The sequence below is a fragment of the Anas platyrhynchos genome, chromosome 9, assembly GCF_047663525.1.
Source record: "Anas platyrhynchos isolate ZD024472 breed Pekin duck chromosome 9, IASCAAS_PekinDuck_T2T, whole genome shotgun sequence".
Taxonomy (NCBI): Eukaryota; Metazoa; Chordata; class Aves; order Anseriformes; family Anatidae; genus Anas; species Anas platyrhynchos.
In genome coordinates, this window is record NC_092595.1 from 15415794 (window position 1) to 15438398 (window position 22605).

A 22605-nucleotide genomic window follows, 5' to 3' on the forward strand; every position below is an offset into this window, starting at 1 on the left:
CAAGCTCAGCCCTGTGCTGCTCCACCTTGAAAACAAAAGGAAAACCCCAAAAAGCAACCTTGCGTCTCCTGCTGCTTTTCCCCTGCAAGCATTTCCACGTGGAAGAGGCAGATCCCGTCCATTTCCCAGCTCAGGGGATGCAGCAGGAGCATGGGGTAAAGAAGCAGAGCTCCATCCTGCAGCAGCTGACTCACCCCGCTCCTACCTCCCCGTCACAGCGCAGCACGAGGCTGACTGACGCAGGCACCTCTGGGAACTTTCTTCGCTACCACTCCCAAAATTACTTACAAATAACACACAGGGATGAGCGTTTCTGACAGGGATGCTTAAAGGAGCAGGGACTCGAGGGCGAAGCTGCTTCCCCAGAGCAGCACAGGTACGTCCCTGCTGAGTCACCCATCCCCAGATCCAAATAAATCAGCTACGGAGCTGCTGCAGGTGTTGGCAGCAGCACTGCCCCCCTTTATGGCAGCTCACAGCTTAGATCTCCAAAGGGACCCTACCTCGTTAGTCCAACAACTTGCAGCTGTCCCAGGGCAAGGGCTGCTGAGACACAGAAGCAGGTAGTTTTTGCCATTCCAACTCAAACATCTTTATTTCTGCGCCGTTAGCTTCCCTGTCCTCACAGAGGACAGAGTGCAGGAGGTGAGTGAGCTTTTCCAGACGAGCCCCTGGTTACGTTTGGGGGCAGGGAGGAACCACGAGGAGCCGTTCCCGTTATTTTCCCCGAAATTTCGTGCCGAAGGTCCGAGGAATCTTTGCTAAACCGTTGTGACTTTGAATCTAAAAGTGAACATTAACTTTTGGGCCAAGAGGAGTACTTGGTAGTGATGAGAGCCCACAGGATCTTTCAGAAAGTTTTTTCCCCAGCTGACCGTGGGTCTAACACATTCTGTAAAGGCCCTCCTGCCAGTCCACTCCCAACAGCAGCTGTACTCCTGCCCCAGAAACACACACTCTGAAGCAATACCACACTCTGGACTCAGAGGGGAAGGACTAGGATTAAAAAAAAAATACAAAAACTCAGAAGAGACTGACACAAAGGACATCAAAAATAGGAGAAGCTATGGAATTATGCTGAGATGGTGCAGAAAAGTCACATCAAAATATATTTAAAAAACAGAAATTCCAATCTGTGTGGAATTTAAAACTCCTTTCCCCCCCCCTTTTTTTTTCCTGCTCAAGGAGTCTTTGTTGTTCCAGGACATGGAACAGGATAGGCAGCACCAATTGTATCCTGAACAGGCTAGTATGCCCCCCAGCTCATCTGAGTGCTTCCACCATTTAAAAAGAAAAAAAAGACATATATACCTCAACAATCACCCCACCCTCCCTCTTTCCCATTCTACAATGGGCAGGAGAAAAAACTGCAAACAAATCTGACTTTTGATTTAAGTCCTTTTTTTCCCCCCACATCAATATCCCTGCAATCCGTTGTACACCTTCTGCACAGATCCTTGTTTCAACAGCTGTTTGAGACCTGCAAAAGAAACAAAGGCGTTACTGCACAGCACAGGCAGGAGGAGGATGCTGCAGCTGCTGCATTTAGCAGCTCCTGCTACATTTATTTACACATCGACTTGTAGGCCCCGGCACGAGCCTCTGGAGGCTGAGCCCACGTATCTGAGTAACGCTGTCAAACACTGACACCCTGAGCATGATTTAAACAAAACAAAACAAAAAAAAAACACACCAAAATCCCTCCAAACCCAGAGGTGAAACAGCTTTACACATGCTCCTTCAGCATTTCTATAAGGAGAAATAGGACTGAAGTCAATAGCGCCAGCACAATGATTTCATACGCTCTCTGAACCACAAAAAGGCAATGATTCCAAGGAGAAAATCCCCTCTGCTATCACTTCAAAGGCGAGAGCACCACCTTGAGATCCTCACAGCTCTGTGAGGGATAAAGCTAGAGATAAAGCTCCGACTCCCAGAGCCATTTTGCTATTGAAGTCGAGAGCAGTTTTGCCATCTTAAGTATAACTACACCAAGAAACGGCTTTGAGAGCATTTCCAGAGTTTAATTCCTGTCTAGCTCGCCTCCCCAGGCTCCCTCTACAGCCCAACAGAAACCCTCTGGCAGCATGTTTGGGACAGCTACATCTGGCTCCTTCCGGAATTGCCAGCTACAGAAAGCCAGGTGAATAATTACAGAGCAGGGGTTTTCACACCAGTGTGTGGTGCCTGGGGACAGTACTGTTCACTGAAAATAGTCCCTGGAGAGCAAGTTTGTTCTCTTGCTCGCATCTGTGGAGTCGAATACTCTACAGACAGCTCGCATTTCTGTTTGGAAAGCCAGTGTTTGTAACTAGATGAGAATCACTAGGCTGGATTCAGCGTTTACAAATGCCATCCTCCCCACCCTTGAAAACCCATTCATAAAACATCCTAAAGAATTCATGCCCTGATGTCCTATCAGCATCCAGAGCAAGATAAGAGAACGGGAGGGTGAGTCAGCACTGAAACCACAGCAGCTAATCCACTGGGGTCAGAACGTTCAGGAAAAGACTGGCAGGGCTTTACTGCTACTTAAGGGTCATATTTGCACTGACCAGAGAAAGCAGACTGGCAAGAACATTATATGTCACACTTTTTCCAGGGATAAATCAGAGGGGACTCCCTGTTCAGAGTCAGCCTGGTCACCCACAGTGCCAGCACTCCCAGCCCTGGCTGTGGGGCCCCTTGGGGCACAGCAGCACCTCTGCTCTGACCAGCACCAGAAAGGATTGTGTGAGCAAACTTTCAAATAAATTAAAAAAAAAAAAACAAAAAACCTGAATTGCTTTAATTCTGATGTTGGATAGCCCCAAAACAGCATCAGCCTCAAAACAAGCACACTGGCTTGCACCACGATGCGACAGAAGAGAGGACTGCTGTCCTGCCTCAGACCAGCCCGCTGAGCTGCAGCCAGAGCCCTGGTGGAGGGGGGCGGGTGCCTGTCTGCACAGCAGAGCACATTTGGCTGCCTGGAAGATTCTGCAGTGGTTGCCACCTTCAGGCAGGGTACACATGCAGGGAGAGGCAGCCAGTTATTAAGGATCAACCAACTCACTCATAAAGACAAAACAAAACAAAGTAAACAAACAAACAAGCTTCCAGGCATGCAAGTCCTTTGTTAGGAGAACAGGCTAAAAGGCAATAAATCTCCCTGCAAACCTTGCCCTGCAAACCTTAACCCATTCTGGCTACAGACACTACTGTCCTTCAGGACTGGTTATTCGATGCACACAAGGTCACAGAAGTTCCATTAAAATACTGAAAAACCATCCTGGAAAGAACTGGAAATAGGAGGCTTGGAGCTACTTCCTGACCCATGTGTAAGCGGATGTACCTTCTGGCCGTGCAGCCTTTCAAAAGGAAGGACGTAGCTGAAGAAAGGTGAGCTCCAGCAACCCTGAAAAAAAGTGGGATTTGCACCACTCTCGTACCTCGTTTCCTGCTGACTAGCTCTTAGGCAGATGCACGCTGGCCCCAAAGATAGCCTCATTAGAGTGCAGGAAGTTTTAACACTTATCTGATGCCCCAACACTTATCTGATGTGTTGGGGATCTGGTCCTGGCAGCCAGCAAGCCTGACGTTTGGTGCCACTGCACCCTCAGTCATTCACTAGGGCCAGCTTCAAGTTTTCCTGACACCACTGGCAGGTGACAGGTTACAACACAACACTGTCACTTTGCTGCCTGCTCGTGCTCTCTGAGCACTCTGGAGGGAGGTTTAAGGGTCCCTAAAGACAGCAAACGAGTGTTGGTAGATGTGTAAGAAACAAGAGAGAAAGTAACTTCAGATAAGCAAGCAGTAAGTTCCCTGACCCTACGCAGACAGGAAGGAGAGCAGATTGTTTCTGACCCAAGAGCTTAGACGGACCAAAGCAGTGCTCTCAGTCTCAGTGTCTTCTGACTGCCCCAGGAGCCATCCATATGGTTAGGAGATAAGAAATTAGGAACAGCGCCAACAACAAGGAAAGGGATGTTTTGAATTTTGAGGCCTTCAGTCTTCCTTTGAGTGTGTACGCTGAGCTGCTGCCATACTACACGAGCAGACCTATTGCCTCATAAAAACCCTGAGATCTCTGGATGTTTGGGGATAGTCTAGCGCACAGGAACGCATCTGGCTGCTTACCCAGTCACCTTCCCCTCGGAAGGGTGGAATTGCTTTAGGAGGGTATGAAACACCCATAGACCCTGCGCCTGAGCACACCCATGCCAGCACCATCACCTCCCAGCTCCTGGGCACGCTATCTCGTAGTTCTGACCAACACCCAGGGCTTTGTCACTGCTTCTTGCCCTCAGCCTTTACTCAAGCTGCCACCAGCAGCAGCCAGAAGAACCTCACATCCATGCAAGAGGCGCTGCTGCCTTGTACAGGCTTGAGAAGGACAGCAGAGCCTGGAAGGAGGACACCTCGCACTGCTGCGGACACAGACCTCATGGCCTGAGCAGCTGCAGCCCTGACTGCAGCAGGAGGAGCCGCAGAAGATGGGCCAGCCCTGGAGCTGCAGCCACCAGCTGGACGCCCTCTGGTAGCTCACACAGCGGTGTTGACACAGCAGGAAGGGCTGAGAAGAGACCACACGGGGCTTGGCCGCCCTCTACAAACTCTAGGAGTCCAGGAAAGCTGCACATTTGCTTCTCTCCACTAGGACAGCTGCCAGAGTCTAGTAAAAAGGCAGATTCAGGAGGTACGATAGCCCTGACCAGCAGGAAGAAGTGCTGGGGAGCAGGGCTTTCTGCAGGAGAGCTGCGCTGCTATGGGCCAGGAACTCCTTTGCCCCCCAGCAGAGGATTGGGCAAAGATGTCTGGCCTTGATGTCTACTGTGATGCCTTGAGCAGAGCAGCAGATCCTACTGCAGAAGCCATTGAAGCAGAGCTGAATTTCCAGCTAGGATTACAGCATCTGCCCTCCCATCAGTTTAGGATTCCCATACACCTCACCCACGAGCTTCCATTCCAGCCCTGAGAGCCGAGTAGCTGATCCCTCCAACCACAGGTCTGCACTGCACACATCTTCCCCGAGCACGCCCGAGGCACTGAGGGTACAGGGAGATGTACGGAGGCACAACCCCCCCTGGATGCTGCACGGCACTGTTTACCCCTGACTGCAGAGGGATTTTCACAAGCACTGCCCCCAGGTAGAAGCAGTGGCTGGAAAGCAGCTTGTGATCCTGCTCCAGGAAAGGCAAAGCAGACAGGCTAAGCCCAGTAAGTCCCTTGCTTCAGGCAGATGGCCAGCTACAAAACAAGGCGCCGCCAGGTCTGCCAAGTGCAACATTCCAGTAGTGGCACATTCCAATCCAATCCTGTTCCCTACAACTGTAGCAGCCAAGCTCACGGGCTTCAGAAGAAATTGAAAACTATTCAGAGGGCACTGGGTCAAGCATGTTGTGTTGTACAAGAGTTCCATGGAAAAGAAATCCCCTCCTGACCACTACAGGCTCCTGGTTCGATTATCCTGAAGTCTAATCAGCTTTCCTGAGAACCACACAGCCCAAAGCCACACCAGCCGTAAGACACTCACCTTCCCGCTGTTCATTTGTCAGCTGCTCTTTGGGGAATTCCACATCAAATGTGATTATTAGTGAGCCTTTGATGTTATTGTTATCAAAATTGGGAAGACCTTCTCCTTTCTTCCACAGTTTGGCCCCAGGTTTTGTAATTTTATCCCGAGCAACATGGACCTAGAGACAAAAGAAGTTTTAGTTCATAGCTACTGTTCTGGGTACGTACCCCAAGCCCCCAAACACTCTTTGCAGCACACTGAACAACTTCAACTGCTATTGATTGCTTGCCAAAGATAGCAACATGCTGGAGGTCCAGGGAGCATTACTGCCAGGACACGTGGCAGTGCTAACACCAAAGACAGCCCACGCAATACTGCTCTGGCAGCCTGGAACCCAGGTTCTCACCACACACCTTGTACAAGGCGCTTTGGCTCTGAAGGAATTGGTGTGGAAGTCTCTAGCTGAGGGGACGCTGGGCACAGCCAGCAGCTGCACAGCCCCCATGCAAACTAGCCCTCAGCGCAAGAGGCCTGGCAGCTAAATTTTAGTTACACAGAGCAGGAAAGCAAACTGTTTCCTCACCTTGTGCCCATCCAAGTGGGTGATATCCATTTCAAAACCTGTAAGTGCCTCGACCAGCGAGATTGTCACGTTTGTATACAAGTCATCTCCTCTTCTTTCAAAGACTGGGTGCCTGTGGAAATAAAGAGACTGGAACATCCCTTCTTTCCTACAGGAAAAGCGGGTCCTCTAGCTTCCTCTCCTCTCTTTGAGAAAGGGTGTAGAGATTTCACAGAAGTCAGAGAGGAAGTGAAGAATGAATGAAATTTAGCTTCATTTTCCTGTGTGAGATGCGTACTACTAATAACCTTTCTATTTCTAGGGCAATGAGTGGCAAGGTGTGTCAAGAAGTCATGACTCACCCAGCAATCTTCCTTACGTTCTCTTACAATAGGGAGATTGCATGCTTATGGAAAAAGGAGGTACTTCATGTGATTCAGGCAGGAGCTAACTCATGTCAGAACTTGGGCCAAACACAACAAAAGCAGAATACTACTGCAGCATCTCAGCAGTGGTGAACCCTCCAGCATCCTTGGGGCTGAACATCCTGCACAGCCCTGACTACCGGGCCCCTGGCTGTACCAGCTCTGCTGAAGGGTAAGCTACACGCTAGCCAAGCAGGCAACACCGGCCAGAAAATTGCTCACAAACTTCCTCTACAGTAACCAGAAAGAGTGGTCGAACAGGGCCAGCCACTTACTTAAGAACTTTTATTCGGAAACGCAGATCTCCTGGCTCCCCATCCACATGGGGTTCACCTGTGAAAGAAAGAAGAGCTCTGTTTAAAGGAGCCAGTTTGTGCAACTGCAGAAACAAACAGTGCATTGTTTCTTTACAACAAACAGCAAATACCTACATGTATACATGACAGAGATTTGCAGCTCACGTGTTCGAGGGAAAAAAGCAACTAGTTGATTCTTATGACTACAACCCTGATAACAAGTATTTTTTGCTAAACAACCCAGGATTTTTAGAGCGTTCCCTCAATGAATTCATTGGCTTGGACTGGCGCACGCTTCGTTGGGTTAGAAACTGGCTGGATAGCCGGGCCCAAAGAGTCGTGGTGAATGGAGTCAAGTCCAGTTAGAGTCCAGTCACTAGTGGAGTCCCCCAGGGCTCGGTGCTGGGGCCGGTCCTCTTTAATATCTTCATCGATGATCTGGACGAGGGCATTGAGTGCACCCTCAGTAAGTTTGCAGATGACACCAAGTTAGGTGCGTGTGTCGATCTGCTCGAGGGTAGGAAGGCTCTGCAGGAGGATCTGGATAGGCTGCACCGATGGGCTGAGGTCAACTGCATGAAGTTCAACAAGGCCAAGTGCCGGGTCCTGCACCTGGGGCGCAATAACCCCAAGCAGAGCTACAGGCTGGGAGAGGAGTGGTTGGAAAGCTGCCTGGCAGAGAAGGACCTGGGAGTAATGGTTGATAGTTGGCTGAATATGAGCCAGCAGTGTGCTCAGGTGGCCAAGAAGGCCAACGGCATCCTGGCTTGTATCAGAAACAGTGTGACCAGCAGGGCTAGGGAGGTGATCGTCCCCCTGTACTCGGCTCTGGTGAGGCCGCACCTCGAGTACTGTGTTCAGTTTTGGGCCCCTCGCTACAAGAAGGACATGGAGGTGCTTGAGCAGGTCCAGAGAAGGGCGACAAAGCTGGTGAGGGGCCTGGAGAACAAGTCCTACGAGGAGCGGCTGAAGGAGCTGGGCTTGTTCAGCCTGGAGAAGAGGAGGCTCAGGGGCGACCTTATCGCGCTCTACAGATACCTTAAAGGAGGCTGTAGAGAGGTGGGGGTTGGCCTGTTCTCCCACGTGCCTGGTGACAGAACGAGGGGGAATGGGCTTAAGTTGCACCAGGGGAGTTTTAGACTGGAAGAACTTCTTTACCAAAGAACTTGTTAGGAAGAACTTCTTTACCGAAAGGGTTGTTAGACACTGGAACAGGCTGCCCAGGGCAGTGGTGGAGTCATCATCCCTGGAAGTCTTTAAAAGACGTTTAGATGTAGAGCTTAGGGATATGGTTTAGTGGGAACTGTTAGCGTTACGTCAGAGGTTGGACTCGATGATCTTGAGGTCTCTTCCAACCTAGAAATTCTGTGATTCTGTGATGAATTCGGTTTGCTGTTGTAACGACTTGCCCACACACTAACAATATCCGTCCTTTTCCTGTTAAAGGACTTGAATTCCTTGGACTAAGGGGATTCCCACACATACTCAAGTCAGAAGCAGATGTTTCTGTTCAAGTTACCATCTGCAACATCTGATTTAGGGCTTTCTTGTGTGTCTATCCAATACCAGCAGAGGGAGTGTATCACAGTCTTTGCCAAGTGTGGATAACACTCTACATGCTCCTGGATTTCAGCAGCACACACTGGACACAGCACTTCCAATAGCACGTGCTGGTTAGATTCCCAAAGCAGGGCTCGGACCCTTTCACTATCATGATGACCAGCCTTGCATCAAGAAAAAGGAGCAAGTAACAGCTGGGCAGCGCCCGCATACAGACCTTCCCCGATGAAGGGATACTCCATGCCATCCCTCACACCCGGCTCTATCTCCACTTCTAGCGTTCGCTCTTCATTCACGAGCCTGCAAAGGGGAAGAACAAGCAAGTGCTGAGTTTCCAGCATCAGGTGGTAGCAGCTCCTTATGTTCCTGGGAGAACGGTAACACCCCCACACGTTAACACAATCCTTGCTCACATCTAAAACTGGAGGCCAAGTGCTGCCTTTCTTGCACACTAATACTCATCTAGGAGAGAGGGCAAGGTTACACTCCTAAACGCACAGCCAGCATCTGGATACACGACTACAGCACGGCATTCTTCATCCAGCTGTCCCCAGCTGGAAACTGTGGGCTTCTCCAACTTTGCCTCTGTAGGTTTCAGATATCAACATGGAATTTCTACTGCAACAACTGGTTGTTCAAGGAGTAAAGAGCTGAAAGAGTAAATTGGTAAGCTCTTCATCTAACAGAGCTGGCCCTTACTACTCTAAAAATAAAGACTCTCTCTCCTTAGCCACGAGAAACCTGGGTTAAATGCTCCCAGATTGCCCAGGTCTTCCTGGTTGTACAGGCGCTTTTCTCCATCTAGTGGCAGGTTTTGAATAAACATGCACATAGCACTGAAGAACACAAAACTCACTTGACATTGGGACATTCATCGCAAACAACTTCTTGAGTCATCTGGAAACGTCCAGGGCCCAACTGCGTGGTCCTCATCTCCTGCCTGCAGTTGCATTTCCGTTTGCCAGGTGCCTGCCTTGCCACTGGCTTGTTCCTAACCACCTGCACGAAAGAGGCTGACATAAGCAGACAAACCAGCACCCCTGGTCCTTGATTCCCCAAACAGCCTGAACATAACTTGTTTTTTTACACTCTGCTGCCTCCATGGTAGCTGCATGTGATCTTGGCAAAACTCTAAGTGATTTTATCCTTAATTTCTCTAAGCGGTTTTCACCTTATGCCTCCCACACTAAATTCCCAAGCACCAGAAAACCATCTCTGAGGTCCTATTGCCACCTTCCTCTAGGAAAGGTAACACTAGGCTGAAACCTTTGCTATCGCCTTTGGTTGCGATAGCTTCCTCGTTCCACATGCTGGGCAAAATTATTTTGAGTTTCTGATTTACCCACTCACAACATAAATTTGAGCATTTCAAACTCTAACACAGTACAGCAGAGATTGTGAGCACCAGAAATTCAGCTTGCTTAAAAAATAATAATTAAAGTGCCACTATATGTTTGTTAAGTATGCAATCCAGAGATTCATAATGATATGCTTGGCCACATAAAAAAAGTGACAAAAAATCCACAGCATGGTTTTCTAAGGATTGCTGAAAAACAGAGAACTAAATTAAGTGTTTTAGCTTCAAACAACAATAAATTCTGGAGAGAAACCGCTAAAACATTTTCCAGCCGTGCTACTGCAGACTGGCCACAGCTAGGCCCTGACAGGCAGTAAGTTACTGTCACAAGAGCACCACACAGGCAAGTTGCCAGACGGCAAAGATAACTGACGGAACAATGTATTCCTTTATCTACTACCAAACAGCATCATAACATCATCTACTGACAGACACCGAGAAAACAAGCATCTGTTTTAGTTCTCTTCTTCTGGAGAAGAGAGAGTGGCCCAGCCAGCCATCTGAGAGCTGAGAACACGCTGGAGAGCCCAACAGGCCCGCAGACTTACCTCTACGAAGTTCCCTGAATACACCTCCTCCAGCGTAACCTCCAGGTCCACGATGATGTCGCTGCCCCGCGGGATGTTCCTGTCCTGTTGGCGAGGGTTACCTCCGAACATGAACCCGAAGTCCCCAAAAAAGCTAGAGTGAAGGACATTGGTCAGTTCAGGAAGGAATTCTGATCAAAAGTGGCTTTGCTGAAGAGAGCCACCCAAGGCAGCAGCAATGCTTCAGAACCTGATAGCTGCCTAACGGGAGGCCTCTCCGCATGGCTCTGTTGCTCAGCCACCCTCACCCTGAGGCACAAGCTCTGAGCTCTTCAATTCAGCGCTAGCAGGTTGGTTTTCACCAGTTTAAGGACAAGCAGTATGAGAAAAAAAAACCCTGACAAGTCTGAGTGTTCTTTCCCTAATGGACCAGCAGACGGTGGAAGTTCTCACCCAGGACTACATGAGAGGAGCGACTTAAGGAATTATTTTAGCAAATTAGTTCCTAGCAGAAACAGAAGGCCCTTGAAACAACTACGAGATCAGGTTCTGCCTGAGCAACAAGTGAATGCCTTCCAATTTTTTTGATCAAAACTTTACAGTTGCTCTCTGGAAGTTACTCCAGCATTACCTTGCAAAAGGAAGAAAAGAACCCCCAAGCGTGCACACAGTCTGTGATAAAATGTTAAATGACCATGCAGCAGAAAATGCAGGGGCGATGCCATGTATTTAATGCAGCTGCAGCACCTCACAAGTCACCCACGTGAGTGACAGCCGTCCGTGTGGACAGACAACACTGCTTCCCACTCACTGCTCTTGGAGAAAGGGCCACCACGAGACAGACAAATGTAACGGCATGTGGGATATCCACTGCAAATGTGTTTCTTCAAACCTTCAGCTGTCACCTCAGATCAGTGCCCCTGAGCCGGTAAAAGCTTTTAACACTGAATTTGTCAAATGTATGCATGAGCATCACAGAATTACAGTTCTGACTACAGAGTAACCTGAAGTGGCAAAGTCTTACTGCGAGAAGATGTCTCCATGGGAACTCTGGTGCCCGTCCTTCAACCCCTCCTCACCATAGGCATCGTACTGCTTCCTCTTCTCCTCGTCTGACAGCACCTGGCAGCGGGACACAGAGAGACAAGGCTTTTACCCACAGCTGAACAGGGCTATTTAAATGAGGGGCAGAGAAGAGCCATGCCAGGCTCTTACCAGGGGTCAAGCAGCAATGCTTCAGGGTACAGAAGCATTGGCTACAACTTGTTTGCTGTGCTGTGAAGTTAAATGTTTGTTGGTTAAGCCCTTAAGTTAAAATTAGTTTATTAAAACAGCAGAAGCAATGTAGAAAATATGAACAATACTGAGTTTATCTTAACGAGTCGAGAAAGACTCAGAAGGAAATAATAATTTAAAACCAGCTCTTACAAAGCAGGAACTGCTTCTCAATGAAAAAGAAAACAACGCTCAATGTCCCCCCTCATTTCCTCTGCTTGTTCTTTAACCCTTGGAACATGTATTCCTCTGACAAGTGTTTCCTGACACTTAGCAATGAATGCACATTTACCTACCCAGTTGAATCTGCCAGGTATCCTAACTCTGCACCAGCTCGAACGCTGACCCTCACTTCTAAAAGCAGCCAAATTCAAAAGGAGCAGCCTTGGTACTAAGGTACAATAACGCATCCCAACACACAGCACTCAAGGTTGTAAAGCTTTAAAGTTTTAATTCCTAGGTGTTGATCTTTGCTCTTGCTCCTCAGGCACAGATCTGCAAATTTCTAGTCACACGTAGCCTCCCTTCCCTTTCCTGACCAGTTGATGATGTTTTGGAAGGTCATGGTTGCCAGATTAGCTTTCAGAAGGCTAGAAAGGAGTGGGAACAGGTGGAGAAACTGGCTTAATGATGATCAACAGCCTGATATCGTAGCCAGCGATAAACATCAGCAACAAAGGAGAAGGAGAGGAAAAAGAAAAACCCACAAAACAGTGACTTTAACTATCAACTTCATCTTTCCAGGACTAGAGATAAGAGCTCAGTTCTCCCTCTGCCACCTAAGATTTGCATTAAAGCACCTGTTACATAGAAGCAGGATAAGTTTTCCCTTCTGTGATCTGTTGGTGAAGGAACAGAATTCTCCTGGTGGACGACTGACAGTATCACAAGCAGTAACAAAGAATTAAAGAACAAAACATTTGCCTTTCCATTCATTTTGCTTCTGTCTGCAGGCTTCAGTGGAACACCACTCCAAACATCACAAGGAAAGCTCTTGTTTGTTATGCTAAGTTACCTCAAAAGCAAAGCAGCTACAGTGGGTAAGCTCAGAAAAATAAAAGACAGCAAAAACTTCATACCCAAACCATCCTGAGACTAACAGCTGCTGTTACATGTAGGAGTCTCCTTTAATTGAAGCATCTGTGTCTGTGCCACTCAGCTGGCGTGTTAAAAATCACTCAGGCTGTTTGAAGGAAGGACACTGAGCTGTTTAATTAACCTACTTCCCCCACATTTCTTTCCTAAAGACTTCGCTCTAGATACTCAGTAAGACAAACCTTGAGCAGCACTGGAGAGGCTGATGTTTTATGGTAAAAACCACCCTGGTTTAGGTGAGAGCATGCTGCGTTTGTTTTGCCTGTGCTGGCACCAGAACTCCCAATTTTATGCCGGACAACTTGGACTCTGATGCGCTATTTCTCACCTCACTTCCTCATTCATTTTGTATTTGCATGTCGGAAGAACAGAGCAGTATCAGGGCGCCAGCTGGAGCCCTGCAGCACCCAGAGGTTTAGCTGCACCACCAGGCTGCACAGGGGGGACAGCCCCTTTCCTTCTGACCACAGCTCTTGGTTCCAGCTCATCCTACAGCCTGACTCCTCTGAGTCAACACCAAGACCCCACCTGGCTCCCTGTTGGTCAGTGCTCTCTCATCTTCCTCAGGAGCCCTCTGCTCCAGGGGGTGGCAGGAGCAGCAGGAAACCAGCAGCGGCAGAGGAAGCAAAAAGAAAGAAACAGAAGCAGCTGCCTGGTGAGTTGTGTCCATGCCCACGCACGTGCCAGAGGAGATGGCAGACTTTGACTTAGAACAGCTGGCTAGCAGTTCACACACAATTTACCTGGTATGTTATGCTATCGGTTATTATTTACATGCTGCTCCATTGTCACGGAACAGAACTCCTTACGTTTATGGGACTAACAATTATAAAACGCCTTCATCTGGTCAGCCCGGCAGCCTCTCTGCCCACCTGTTCTCATTAGGCCCAGCACCTGAGATCCAGCACAGGACCAGGGGAGGCCGGGTCTCCCCAGAGCCTCACAGAGGAGGGTTTACATCTCCCAGCAGCGCTGCTGGGGGCGTGGGGCCGATTTCTACCCCAGCCCGAAGCCTCCCGGGCACCGGCCCTCACCTCGTAGGCGGCTCCCAGGTCCTGGAACTTCTCCTGGGCCCGGGGGTCGTCGGGGTTCCTGTCGGGGTGCAGCTGCAGCGCCAGCTTGCGGTACGCCTTCTTGATGTCCTTCACCGAGGCGCTGCGGGACACCCCCAGGATCTTGTAGAAATCCCTCCTGCAGCGGGGAGACACAGGGGGGGCGGCGGGGCCCCGTCAGCGCCTGAGGGGAGCCTGAGGCGGGCTGAGGGGGGAGGCCGAGGGAAGCCTGGGGAGGGCTGAGGGGAGCCTGAGGGGGGCTGAGGGCACTCACCCGGCGGCGGCCTCCCCGCAGAGGCAGAGCAGCAGCGGCAGCAGGAGGCTGAGGCGGCCGAGCCGCCCGGGGGCCATGGCGGCGGCGGGCCGGCAGCGGGGCGAGGAGGAGGAGGCACCGCCGCCACCCCGCCCAGCCCGCCTCACGCCTCGCAGCCAATGGGAGCGCTCCCCGCCCGCTCCGCTCCACCAATCCGCGGCTCACACTTCACCGGCGCCTGGGCGGCGGGCCAATGGGAAGCGCGCTTAGAGGCGGGGTGGGGTGGGGGGCGGCTGTACGGCAAAGGAGCCGTCATGGCGGCCGCCGTGGCGCTGTGGGTCCGTACGGAGCCGCCGCTGCTGGGCGCGCTGCCGCTGCCGCCGCCAGCCCGGCTGGGCCGCCCCTACCTGCGCAAGATGGCGGCGTACGCGCGGCGCCGGGCGGCCGAGGGCTGCTTCCCCCGGCTGCGCTGGGCGAGCTGGCGGCACATCGCCTGCGGCAAGCTGCGGCTGGGCCGCGGCCTGGCCTGGCTCTACTTCCAGCGCTTCCTCCGCCTCCTCCCGGCCCCGCCGCCCCGCAGCCTGCGGAGAGCGGAGGCGGAGGCGGCGTGCGGCAGCGCCGAGGAGCTGGAGAGGGAGCGGAGCAAGGCACGGCCGGGATGGGGCTGGGGGTCGGGCTCTGTGTGTGTCGTGTCCCTGTGTCGTGTCCCCGTGTCATGGCGTTGCCTCTCCCCCCGCAGCTCTCTGTGGACACGCTGCAGTTCCTGCTCTTCCTCTACCTGCAGCAGCTCAGCCGCCTGTCCCTGCGCACGGCGATCCGTGGCGAGCAGTGGCCCAGCCCCGCAGCCCCCGGCCCGGCGGGGAAAGGAGCCGGGCAGAGCAAGGTGAGAGCCCCTCCAGGGGGATTTTTGGGGAAAAACGGCTGGTTTTGGGCTGGGGGAGGGAGGTGCTGCGTGTGGTGGGGGTTCTGGGCTGGGGGAGCTTGGTTAAATATTAAGCGATGTGAGGGGGGTGTGGGATCCACACAGGCACTCCCACAGGTTATGGGAGCTCGCTCGGAGCCCTCCCGGCTCGCTGGTTAAGAAGCAGCAGCCTCCTCTTTCAGGCAGCTCTTCCTTCCTTAAAAGCTGCTGTCCCACCTCCTCCTACAGAGCCAGGGGGTCCCAGGGCGCTCCCTGACAAATTGACCTGAGGTTGTGCCTCAGAGAGGCTGCGATGCGGTCAGGCAGCCACCTGGAACACAAACGCCTCCTGTAAGGTGTCCTGGAAGCAGATTTTGGGTGGGTGTAACTCTGTGAGTTATAGGTTGACCCCATCGGGATCAAGGCCGGCTGCAAACCTCAGCAGGTTTGTTGTGGCTGGGCTGCCCTGAGCTGTGCAAGCATGGGCAGGGCAAGCTGAAGTGACTGAAAATGGGTAGCCCTGTTAGATTTAACGAGGAGATCTAACAAATGAGGAAAGAAATGAGAGGACCTGGTAGATGGCTGTGAGACGGGTGGCACAGGAGCACCCAGTGGAATTGAGAAGTTGATGTTGTCTTCAGACTGCTGCTCAGGTGTCACTTTTTACACAAAACTCTGAACAGGAACGAGGGCTGCTCTGTGCATGAGAGGGTCTCTGTCACGATGCTGGGCTCTCCAGACGAGATGCTTGTGGCTGCATGTTGTGCCCCCTCACGTGGTGAGGACAACGTGTAACCGCAGCTGGGTGCTCATTCTGCAGCTCGCAGGCCAGCAAAGGTTGTCTTTATTAACGTCTGCCGTGGCTCCAGTCCTTCACTCTTTGTGGTATGGAGCCGTTTAGAATCTGAACTAGTGCTTTTTTCAGGGGTTGGCTGCTTTATTGGTCCACTTGCCTGCGAAGAAATGACCCCCTGCTTTTTTTTTTTTTTTTTTCCTGCGGCTCCTCATCAGAAGCGCTTAATCATAGCTGAAGGTCTGGAGCAGATGCAGCGATTTTCCAGCAGAGCAGCTGTAAGACCTTGGCTGTCAGCTATTGATTTGTTTCCTACCTTCAGTGCTAGCAGCAGCTGGCTGAGTTTCTGTGGGAGAGATTGCAGGGGAATCTGTTTCTGCTTTCTAGAATGAAATAGCTGGTGTTTGGAGTTAGAATAAGAACGCTTTTCTTTCTTGGAGGCACTTGCTGATGAGTCTGGTTTCCTTTCTGTGTTTGGGAAGGGCAGAGCAGTGGGACCGGGCACCGTGTCTGACCATCTTCCCCTCCTTTAAAACGAGTTAGGCAAGGGTGTTTGTACAGTAGTGCTGGAGTTTGTTATCTCTCTGAGAATTCACCTCACTCCTGGTTTTCTGCTCCCTAAGAACTGGAACGACCAGGACCACCTTGCCTTCGTGCTTGCCCACCTCTCGGACATGCTGGAACTGCTGCTGGAGCCGGAGCAGCTCAGCGCCTCCTCCCACGCCACCAGCAACAGCTTGGTGTCTTACGAAGCCGTCTGTGCCCTCAGCTTTCTCATTGAAGGGACTGTGGAGGGCTCTGGGACCGTCCATCCTCTGCACGAGCTTGCCCTCTGGCAGCCCTGTCAAGAGAAGAACGGCTACTCAAAGAGCAACAACGCCTTCTCCTTCCCCAAGCTGGAGAGCTGGCTGCGCTCCTGCCTGACAACAAACCCTTTTGGAATGACTGCCTGCCTCAGGTCTGGGAAGAAGCTTGCCTGGGCACAGCAAGGTATCTGCAGGCCTTGCCTTTACTTTTAGAAATAACTTTCCAGCCTCAATTCCTCTTGCTTAGCAAGGATCTGGCAGGGGATTGCCTTTCTTTCCTCCAGCTGATAGTGAATATGGGGAAAGTGAGAGCTTAGGGGTGAGTCTGCAGGAGTGTGGTACCTGTGTGTGCTTTTCCAGTCCTCAGATCACTTTTGTGAGCAAATGTTAATGACTTAGTTTTCAAAGACCCCCCTGAAGAAGGTCAGTGTTGCAACCTTCATTATTCAAGTACAGACAAACACAGAAAATAGATAATGTGATGTGGTTGTGGCAAAGCCGAGAACTGACTGGGATTTTTCATGCCCCGAATCCCAGCCCTTCACCCACAACGGCACTGTGGAGAGCCAAGGCACCTTTCCCCTTAGAAAGAAGAAAAAAAAAGTTTATTTTTTTTTAATTTGACCGCACAATAGCAAGAGTGGCAAATGTGTTTGGTAGAACAGTGAAGTTGCTCAAGGATTGTGCTGTAGGGGCAGCATGTTGCTGGTTTAGCATATCTTAAAGTGTGCTGTCCATACTTTCAACACAACACTGAACACTTGCCCTAAAGATCTTCCGGTACGACTGTTGCGTGGTGACACGGTGTCACCGTGCTACTGTCAGGTTTTGGGCTGATTACTTTCGGGAGGGATTGCCAGGTGACATGGATGGTGAACCATCATGTCTGTCTCTCTGTAGGAGGCATGTATAGCCTCTTTGTTTTCCTTCATTTTAAATATATTAACTTTATTTTGCAGTAGAGGGAACAACCAGGAGAGCAAAGATTGCCTGCAATACTCCTGTGGTGCCGGAGGTATTCCCCATGGTGATAATGAGCCAGGTGTACAAACAGACGCTGGCCAAGAGTTCGGACACCTTGGTGGGGGCTCACGTAAGAATTCATCGCTGCAATGAGTCCTTCATTTATCTCCTCTCTCCTCTTCGGTGAGTTTGTGTTCCCTTGAGGCCCAGCCAAATATTTTTTCAGCATTTGTTTAAGTGCTAAGCTCTTGTTAGGTGGATTGAGTAGCGAGAAAGTTCTGGCTGTAGTCTTTCCTGCTCACTGTGTCTTCGTTCCGTTGCTCTTTTGCAGCTCTGTGACCATTGAGAAGTGCCGGAACAGCACTTTCGTGCTCGGCCCTGTGGAGGTGTCCGTTCACGTCCACAGCTGTGACAACGTCAAGGTCATCGCGGTGTGCTACAGCTTGTCCCTTTCTTCCACCACGGGCTGTACTTTCCACGTTCTGACGCCCACCCAGCCCCTCATCCTCGCGGGTAACCAGGCGGTCAGCCTCGCCCCGTTCCACACGCACTACCCCATGCTGGAAGACCACATGGCTCAGGTGGGCCTGGCCACCCTGCCCAACTACTGGGACAGCCCCATGCTGCTGGGCAAGGAGAGCAGTGACACCAGTGTCTTCCGCCTCCTGCCGCCCTCAGACTTCTACACCTTTGTCATCCCGTTTGAGATGGAAGGAGACACCACGGAGACACCGGGGGGGCTTCCCCATGCCTATCAGAAGGCACTGAGTCAGCGGGAGCAGAAGGTACAGATCTGGCAGAAAATGGTGAAGGAGGCGTGCCTGAGCAAGTGAGTGCCGCGTCCCGACGGGTGTGAGCTGCGCTGAAGCTCAGCGCGGTCATACAAACAAGTCTAATTTGATGCGGTTCTGCAAAAGTGCTTTAGTAATGGGTCGGTTTCTGTGAGCTACATCTTGCATGCCAGTCCTAAAGTATGAGTACTTGGCAATCTTGAGATCCTGATCTTCAGTATTGTGGCAAGGGGAATAACGTTTACAGTTAACTCTGCAGGAGGTGCTTTCTCCTGATTGCATGCTTGCAAAGCTGAAGGGGAAGCATGCCTAGATGCTGCTGAGGGCTGAGGCGAGGGATCTGTCCTGGTGGCACGAGTTTACGGCTTACCTCACGCTGGGTACTGTCTCCTTGCTGTCTCTGTTCTGCTTCCAGTGCTGCATGCTGACGTGGGTGAGATCTGGGCACGCACCCTGAACAACAGCTCCACAAATTATTGGCCTGCAGCTGATTGGTGATCATTCTTAGCCCCAACCTTTACATTGAGATCGAAGCTTTAAATTACTGTCCCATCTGTTGTTGAGGTGAGCTGAGAATATGCATGTGGACCATTACTGTAAATCACCTCACGGACAGTAGCTTTTAAAGTTCTCCTTAAAATCCTCTGCCCAGCATTTACTGTTCTAAGTAGTCCCAGCTTAGCCTGTCTTGTATACTGATACACATCCACTTGCTTTCTCAGCACCTGTTGGGGAGTTCTGAATGAGTTCACCTTCCTTCCTTTGTTAACACGCTTTCTTGAGCAGCCAGCCAGATTGGGCAGGTGTAAAAAGCTGTCACCTTCAGTTTTGCTGCTTTTATCTTCTGGGAACCATTTTGATGTAGCAACCTGAAGGATTTGGCTTCAGGACAAACAGAGAATAGGGGTAGAAGTGCAGATAGTTGATTTTAAAGATCTGAAGAGGTGAAAACAACTTTTGATCCCTAAGCTGTGCTTGCACTGTATATATTTTCTTCCTATTCTGTGCTCAGCTGATGAGTTGCAGTGGGCTTGTAACTGGGTGAAAAGCAGGGATCTCAGAGGGGTTTGGTTTGTGGAACGCAGGGACTATGAAAACCACCTGTTGGGTCAGTCAACAGTTCCTTTCATACCAAGCTGAGGAATTTGAGTCCGTTTGTTCATTGTTCTGGAGCAGCTCGCTCAGCTTTCCCTGTCCCTTTGTGGCATTCAGAGAGCTCAGGAGCCTGCAGTTTGAAAGAACTCCAAAATGGAGAGGGGAGAAGGGATTCTTGGGTGGGATTCTGCTACAAATAGAGGATGGTTGAGCAGAAGTGACCCAGTAGTGGTGACAAAGGTATAAAAACCTTCACAACTCTAAGCTCTTAAATCTTGAAAAGCAGCAGAGAGGAAAATCTGAACCTTGACTGTTGTGCTGGAGTCATCCTTGTGTTTATCAGCCTCATCTGAGGTGCTTCTTGTCTCTGCAGCCATTGCCCTCTCAGTGCTGTTGCTCTTCCCTCAGGGTTTTATGAAGGTATTTTGCCCACCAAAATCTTACAGCTGAAGGAATGTTAGATAATGCAGATGATGCGCTTAGTTTTAGTGTCCTCTACAGCAGTCACAGGAGGTGGGAGCTTGGTACTGGATTGCTTTATTTCATAAGAGGGGAAAAAGGGGCCCAGGTTTAGAAGGTTGCTGAAAAGAAGCTAGGCAGTTGGCAGTGTATAGTGTGTCTGTCCCCTGCAGGCAGGGAGACGACTAGACAGACAACTTGGAGCAAGCAGATGATCAGGTGTGTGGAAAGAAAAAAAGCTGCTGGTGCTTGAGCAGGGAGGTGAAACAAACTGTTATCAGTAAAAGCCATCTTTCAAAAACTTGGAAGTTGTCCGAACGAGGAAAGTGGGCTTAAAAAAAAAAAAAGAATATAAAAGAATGTAAATCCTGCCAGGCTAAAGGTAAAAACCCCTTAAGACAGGACCAGTAAGAGAGCTGGAGGAACAACTTGCAAAAGCGTAAAATCCTGCTTGCTTGTTTTCTGAGCACATCAGACAAAGTCTTTCAGGGTCAGCAGCAGATCGAGGTGTATAATAAGCACGTGGAGAAGATAAAGCCATGAGAGAAGAGAGGAGTGACTGCCTTTGTGTTCACGTTCACTGGGGAGGAATTTAGGTTAGCTTCCAGCCTAGAAGCCTGCTTTCTGGGGAATTTGTCAGTGAATGTCTCCAATGGAAGTGACAGTACAAAGAAGAAGAGCCTTTAAATTGAAAAAAGGGTGTGGGTAAACTGGGCCCCTCTGAAGCTGAGTGGCACAGAAATGAATAGGGATGGTTTGCTGCTTTTCCCAGTACAGGATAGGAGCATCAAAACAAATTAGGAACGAGTCAAAGCAAAACCACACAAAATCTCCAAAGGATATTGAAGATGCTCATGTTTTACTTTGGTTCAGAAATGTATTGTGTAAGCTCATAGAAAAAGAAGTCTGTCAGGAGCTATTCAACACTAACGCCACCTTTGGCATAAGAAATTCAGGAGCTGAAGTGATCCCAGATGGCTGGGAAGTTCTGGAGAAATACTGCCATGAGACTGTGCTGCTCTTGGACGTTTGATCATTGCCAGAGAGAGTGATAGAGGTGATATACCCTGTTATTGTTGGTCTTGCCAAAAAAAACAGTTATTTCCTAGTAAAGGGAGTTATTTAAGGAGTGGTGTTTATACGTACGTCTTTCCCCCATCTCCATTCTCTCTTTTCCAGATGTTGTCACAATGAAATTTTCTGTTTCCATTGCTTGAACATTCATTACTGATCCTTTTCTACCTTTTCAGATGGTTTTTAATCTGTGCTCTAAGATTAAAGCAGAGGAAGCCTTGTGGAGCAGGGTGGCTGCTAAAGGAGTGGGAAGTTTGTCACTTGTGTAACTGCTGAGTTCTACCTTTGGGGTTAACTTTAGTTACATTCACGTGGTAAAAACCTTCTCTTCATGGTACAGGCAGTTCTTGAACCAAGCCCAGCTCTTAGCTGATATGTTTAGAGGCTTGTTTCGGTAGAGAAGGTGAGGTTTAGAAGAATAATACTACAAAAAAAAGTATGACTTTTGCATGCTTCCTTGCTGATCATCTTCTTTTGGTTGCAGGGATCAGAGGAAGCAGTTCCAGATGCTGGTGGAAAGCAAGTTCTATGAATGGCTGATTCAGACAGGGAACCGTCAGCAGCTGGATAGCCTTGTCCCTCCTGCTGTGGGCTCCAAGCAGGCAGCAGGATAGCATCGTGTTCCTGTGCAACAAAAGGAAAGGAAGGGTGAGTACAGGGCTTCTCTTGATTCTTCTGTATCTAGAAGACTTGTCCCGTATTTGTACGTACAGCCTAGGCAGAGGAGGAAGAAGCTGGAAGCTGCTTGGTGGAGATTCTCCCGAGAGCTGTGCATTTGGTTTTAGTTCTCATTTTGCAGTCAAAACCTCTTTTTAGTTTAAGCCTGTTCTGTGTGTACTCAGCACCTCCCTTGTTCTCCACAGGTGGTGTTTGATTTGCTGGGGTCATCTGTGTGCATCTGTGAAGACAGATAGGCTTATTGTACATAATCTGAAGTAAAAACTTATTTGAACAGCTGCCTTTTTAAAGAAGCTGTGTATTAATGTCTGTACTCACCTGACTCACTTTCTGTTTAAGAGAATTGGGTGAGACTTTAATTATTTTGCAGTCTCTTTCTCTTCCTAAGCAGAAGTGATTCAGAAGTTGGAGGCAGGCCCCTATCCTGTTCTTCTGCTATTGCATATTTCAAACAATAACAAACTTTTTTCCCCCTTTAGCCTTCATGTTGCTTTCTCTTTGCTAGTGTTGAGCCTAAACTTTGCTCCTCTCCTTTGTTACAGAGTTGTAGGAAGAGAAAGCAATACCCTGAAGGCGGTTCTCATCACGACTCTGCAGCTGTCACGACTGAACACGCTTCATGTGGATCTGATGCCCAGCCTCGGAGTGGATTTGGACATCTCTCTGGTTTAGGATTTCAGTTGCTGCCACTTTTCCAGGAATGTGCTGCAACTATTCTGTGGGTAACTGAGGAAGTGCATGCTGCTGGAGGAAGTGCCTGCCCTGCTTGTCGCAGGGCAGCTGGTGCCAGGTAGCATCCGTGGTGTGCAGGTGTCCAACGAAGGAGCCTCTCCTGGTGTGGCGCTGGGCGTAGGGCCCTGGCTGTCCCACACATCCTTATGATACAAGCCAGCTGCACTGTTTTTATAAATGTGAAAAGGAAATGTTTTGATTTTTTTTTATGAATGAAATTCTATAGATTTTTTTTAAATACGAAGATGGCACTTAAGCAATGTGATTTTTGTGGAATTACCTTTCTTGTACGTTTGCTTTGTTTTGACAAGTGTCAATAAAATAGAGTTCTCAGAAAAGCCTGGCACGTGTTCTAGGGAATGAGTTTTACCTACACAGTTGGTGTTAGAGGGACACAGCATCTTCACAGCT

The 22605-nt window shown here is 49.9% G+C and overlaps 2 protein-coding genes across 2 annotated transcripts; one reads left to right on the forward strand and one right to left on the reverse strand.

Moving 5' to 3' along the window:
• Positions 1-567: 567 nt before the first annotated feature.
• DNAJB11 (DnaJ heat shock protein family (Hsp40) member B11) lies at positions 568-14079 on the reverse strand. Its single transcript, XM_027464597.3, has 10 exons — positions 13924-14079; positions 13632-13788; positions 11252-11349; positions 10249-10381; positions 9200-9342; positions 8561-8643; positions 6763-6820; positions 6084-6195; positions 5519-5678; positions 568-1480 (listed from the first exon to the last, which is right to left on the reverse strand). Exons 1-10 carry the CDS (start codon positions 13998-14000, stop codon positions 1416-1418), a joined length of 1086 nt encoding a protein of 361 aa, XP_027320398.1. The 5' UTR covers positions 14001-14079; the 3' UTR covers positions 568-1415.
• Positions 14080-14174: 95 nt separating this feature from the next.
• TBCCD1 (TBCC domain containing 1) lies at positions 14175-22535 on the forward strand. The gene is made up of 7 exons (XM_027464595.3): positions 14175-14549; positions 14642-14785; positions 16220-16586; positions 17362-17548; positions 17697-18194; positions 21269-21432; positions 22005-22535. Exons 1-6 carry the CDS (start codon positions 14217-14219, stop codon positions 21396-21398), a joined length of 1659 nt encoding a protein of 552 aa, XP_027320396.3. The 5' UTR covers positions 14175-14216; the 3' UTR covers positions 21399-21432; positions 22005-22535.
• Positions 22536-22605: the final 70 nt, after the last annotated feature.

Bases quoted from the DNA above. Each gene is read 5' to 3' on its own strand.
- DNAJB11 (XM_027464597.3), bottom strand. From the start codon at position 14,000: ATGGCCCCCGGGCGGCTCGGCCGCCTCAGCCTCCTGCTGCCGCTGCTG. The intron at 10,382-11,251 runs GTAAGACTTTGC...CCTTCACTCTAG, and splicing joins CATGGAGACATCTTCTCGCA to CTTTTTTGGGGACTTCGGGT. The intron at 8,644-9,199 runs GTGAGTTTTGTG...TCCCCTTTGCAG, and splicing joins GATGAATGTCCCAATGTCAA to GCTCGTGAATGAAGAGCGAA.
- TBCCD1 (XM_027464595.3), top strand. From the start codon at position 14,217: ATGGCGGCCGCCGTGGCGCTGTGGGTCCGTACGGAGCCGCCGCTGCTG. The intron at 14,786-16,219 runs GTGAGAGCCCCT...CTGCTCCCTAAG, and splicing joins AAGGAGCCGGGCAGAGCAAG to AACTGGAACGACCAGGACCA. The intron at 17,549-17,696 runs GTGAGTTTGTGT...GCTCTTTTGCAG, and splicing joins TATCTCCTCTCTCCTCTTCG to CTCTGTGACCATTGAGAAGT.